Below are 4,446 nucleotides of genomic sequence, written 5' to 3' on the forward strand. Positions count from 1 at the left end.
TAAAACCTATAACACAGGTCTTAAGATAGAGATCATTCTATAGAGAATAAATCTAAAAAAATCATGAAGTTAAATTCTCGATCAATAAAATCCCTACCAACAAAATATTCAGGATTGAAATTGAAAAGGAAAATTTCAATAAAAAAAATTAAGATTATCATTGTTCACGTATTGACACGTACAATATACACACCAACAACTTTGATTTTTAAATTATATTCTATATTTATTAAATATCAAATTATTTATAAATCAATTTGATTATAACTAAAAACTATGGTTAAAATATGAAAAAACTGAAAGTTAAAAATTTTTTTGCTTGTAAATGTAGTATAATCATTTTACTATACTTCAAATAAAAAAGGTCAAAAGACACTCTTAAGTTCTAGTTAAATAAATTTTGTTTGTAAAAGAAATTTAATTATTCTATTATGCATTTAAAAGTTTAGAAGATGAAATTATCCTCGACTAATAAAACCCAAAAAAATATATCATGTTACCCCACTAGCTAGTCCGATATTTTAATTGAAAAGGTATACATATTGCATTGAGCAGCATCTAAAAACTGTTTTTGATTGTTGATTTCATAGGCTGGTTAGTGTTTTATCTCTCACAACTCCGAAGTAAGTTCTTGCGATTAGGCCATGGGGAAAAGCAATGAGCATGGCCACCAAAAAACCGTAGTGGTTTTCGTTTACAATCTCCCACCGGTGGGGGAAAGGGTCTCTCAAAAGGAAATCAGAAGCGGGAGCGCTGCTGATATTCAACAGTTCAAGCCTAAGAATTATACGCCTCTTTCTATATTAAGATGATATGGTAAGAACCGAAACTACTATAATTAATGTGTCTAACCATTTTTATAATTAATGGTGCCTATCCATTAATTCTAGGAGCGTCCCCCAATATTTAACATCAAAACTCTCATTTACATAAATCACGAGGAGATTGATCTCCCCGGCACTTTGGCACCTCCGACTAATACCCACAAGATGGCACACAAGACTCCAATAATTGACAATAAAACAAATCCCTTATTTCCACCAGTGCTCCTTACACTTGCAGCACCATTACCTGCATCAACATTGATGTTTTTGACATTCATTCTAATCCTGCTGAAGCTTGACATTCGCTCAAAAGCCTTATTAACCAAAGGGTTCTCTGAGGCTGATGCCGGCGTAGTAGGGATGGACTCAACAAAACCCCACAAGGCAGAAGATAACCAACCATTAGCAGCATCACCCTCTTTGCTCCCTTGATTTCCATTGGCTCCAGTAGATTTATTGCTCGATTCACACACAGCACCTGAACATGACCAAAATGACCGCCTATTAGACTAACACTACATTCCAATGGTTGTTATTAATAATATACAAAGGAAATGCTTGTACAAGAGCTCTTGAAACTGGCTCAAAGTCCCAAATTCACATAGGCTTTTCTGCCTCACAGGCCACCCATCTCATCAAGAGCTCTGCACTGGTTTGGCTAAGACAACAGCGACTTTGTACAGAATAAAATGGTAGCTTAGTACACCAGATGGAAGACAGAATTAATGCAGTAACTCTGCAGGTCAAACTAGTTATATACCTGTTCCTTGGAAAAGAATCCCATGATGCGATTCTGAAGTAGCTAATGCATTATTTTGATGATCATGCACCCACAGCTGATTGTTCATCTGCTCCGCATCATAAAATTGTGGCTGCAGCTCATAATCCACCTGGTTGGCCACCAAATTTGTCTGCAACTGATAATCCACCGGGTTTGTTATTGAATTGGGCTGCAGCTGGTAGCTTGCTTGGTTAACCATATCACACCCATAGGAACTCACGTATGAACATGAAACTGCTTCCTGATCAACAGGCCCCATGTCCCGCAAAAACATCGCTGCATCGTAGTACAGGTCAAACTCACTCAATCCATCAAAATCATCAAACTGCAATTTTTTGGCAGGTTGCTCAGTGTTGGAGAACGAAGGCTCTGGACCAATGAGATCGTCAATTTCCAGGAAATCCTCTTCATTTAACTGGGGAGCGGATGTGACCTCAGATGCCTCATGCAATTGCAATGTTGAGGTAGCTGACTGGTTAAAGTTAAAGCTGATGTGTTTATTGTAGTGCTGACCACTTGTCGTCAACACTCCAGCTGGTTCAGAAACAACTCCCCTAAAAGATGGATCAACTAAAGTACTTTGTGCCTCTTCTTCACTGGCAACCTGTAATATTGAAATGGATCAATACAAATCTGAAGAGGTACAAATAAAACAGAAGCATAGAAACCACATAAACAATGTAACTCTAGTTTTACTTTGCAAATGCACAGCCAAAGCATTGTATCTCATCAATCAGTGATATCATTTAAGAGTTGTTTTGGACAAAAAAAAAACCTGTGCGGCCCAATTTTGGGACATGACACGTAATGATTAAGCTAGATATCACTCTGACCAAAGATGCAATCAAATTGTAGTTACAACAGTCAGTATGCTTTGGGCCAGTTGAGGTGAAAAGGAAAGGAAGAAACATTGAAGAAATTACTATAACACAAACCTGGGGCAGTACATAAGTGAAATCATTGTTCTGTAGATTAAGAGCAGGTTCTTCAGCTATTATGTCCTCAAAATCATTCAACGGCGGCTCAAGTTGAGCTGACACTCTAACATTATCAACAAGAGACACTTCATTATGCTGCTCAACAGGAATCTCTGGAGTAACCAAGCTATTGACACATGGATTTTCATCATCAGCCCAGTCCTCTTCCTTGAATGGTGCTCCATACTGTTCACCATTCTTAGGTCCAGGTCCACTTTTTTTGAAAACCTTGTAAAGCGCATAATAATCCTGATGCAGAAAATACACAAAATAAGAGGATTTAATCAGCACCAAATGCACAATATGTGAACAAAAACAAAACAAAACAAAACCACTACACTAAATACCTGCACATTTGGGCACCTATTAAGTTCTTCTTCATCCAAAGTATACTCGTGCATCACCCAATCAGTTCGTTGACCACTTGGCGCTCGGCCTCTGTAGAAAACTAGGGTTTTCTTCACTCCAACATTCCGAGAATTGCACACAACAATGCGGTCCTTCCCTGTTGCTTTCCAATACCCCTGTCTGGTCGCCCTATTTGACCTTGCTCCATTAGGATACTTCCTATCCCTTGGACTGAAGAAGAACCATTGCCTATCCCCAGTCTTCAATATCGATTGCCCTGCAAGATCATTTTTTGATTTGTTAGCAATAGATAATTCAATCTTCCAAACTCTTAACTCTCGCCTCTTGGAAAAGCAGGCAAACAGTAAATTCACAGCCAAAGCTATCAATGCAATTTTTGCAGTACAAGAAATACAAAACCGAAAGAAGTCTACAATTCACCTCAAACTAATGCTTTGACAATCAAAATAAATTGATCAAACAGTCAACACCGTGCCTAACATCAAAATCAATTCAACAAAGAAAATAAACATCAAATCCAAGGCTCCAGTAGCCAAACAAACACACAGGGAGCTAAAAATCAGTCAAGAAAAAACTCGAATTGGAAAAAATTCTCAAAGAATACCTTCTCCTTCAAATCAGTTTCACAACAATAAACCATTCCAAATCATAAAAAAAAACAAAAAAACAAAACAAACTTATCAAACCAAAAATCCACATAAAACCCAAATCAAAATTCCAAAACACATACTAATTAACCATTATCAGCTCCCTGAGTCCTGAAACCAATCCCGAAATCCTCCGGTCAAATTTAAACAAAACAAAAATGAAAACCAAAACCCTTAACAATCTTACAAAAACACAACTCAAATCAACGCCAGTAAAATATATATATATATATATATATATATATAAAAGATAGCATACCAGGCAACTCCTCAGGATCCCACTTGTAAACATCAAGTTCCCGAATAATATTGAGTTTAATCCTTTTCTTACAGATCTTCTTCTTCAAGTAGTAAAGCACAAGCTCCTCGTCTGTCGGGTGAAACCTGAACCCAGGCGGCCACGCCGTTTCATCAGCGCCGAGACAAGAGTCGGCGGTGACCTTCATCGATATGTTTGACCGATGATGAGATAGAGAATTTTGAGAGAAAAAAGTGATTTCTTTTATTTAATTTTTGGAGTTGATTTGTTGGTCTCACAAAGTAATAGTACAGGATTGTGAGTGTGCTTGGTGGGCTTTAAAATGAGCAAGAAATTACGAGGAAGCGGACGCGAAGTTTCTGTGAGGTTTGTCGGGCATGAACAGAAAATAATCCTATTGTTTTTAAAATATTTTTATTTAAAATAATATTTTAAATTTTTTTTTAATATTAATATATTAAAAAAATTCAACAAAAATTAAAAAAAAATTAAAACATAGTATAGCTGTGTAAAAAAACACGTTCTTAATTTGCATTGTGTTATGATTAAATTGTCTCTATCTCAATTATATTTTTAAAAATATTTGGTT

At 36.5% G+C, this 4,446-nt stretch overlaps 1 protein-coding gene across 1 annotated transcript; it reads right to left on the reverse strand.

Moving 5' to 3' along the window:
* Positions 1-830: 830 nt before the first annotated feature.
* On the reverse strand, positions 831-4,202 carry LOC133694985 (NAC domain-containing protein 17-like). Its single transcript, XM_062116704.1, has 5 exons — positions 3,858-4,202; positions 2,930-3,207; positions 2,541-2,831; positions 1,585-2,209; positions 831-1,302 (listed from the first exon to the last, which is right to left on the reverse strand). Exons 1-5 carry the CDS (start codon positions 4,042-4,044, stop codon positions 935-937), a joined length of 1,749 nt encoding a protein of 582 aa, XP_061972688.1. The 5' UTR covers positions 4,045-4,202; the 3' UTR covers positions 831-934.
* Positions 4,203-4,446: the final 244 nt, after the last annotated feature.

Source organism: Populus nigra, chromosome 5 (genome assembly GCF_951802175.1).
Source record: "Populus nigra chromosome 5, ddPopNigr1.1, whole genome shotgun sequence".
NCBI lineage: Eukaryota > Viridiplantae > Streptophyta > Magnoliopsida > Malpighiales > Salicaceae > Populus > Populus nigra.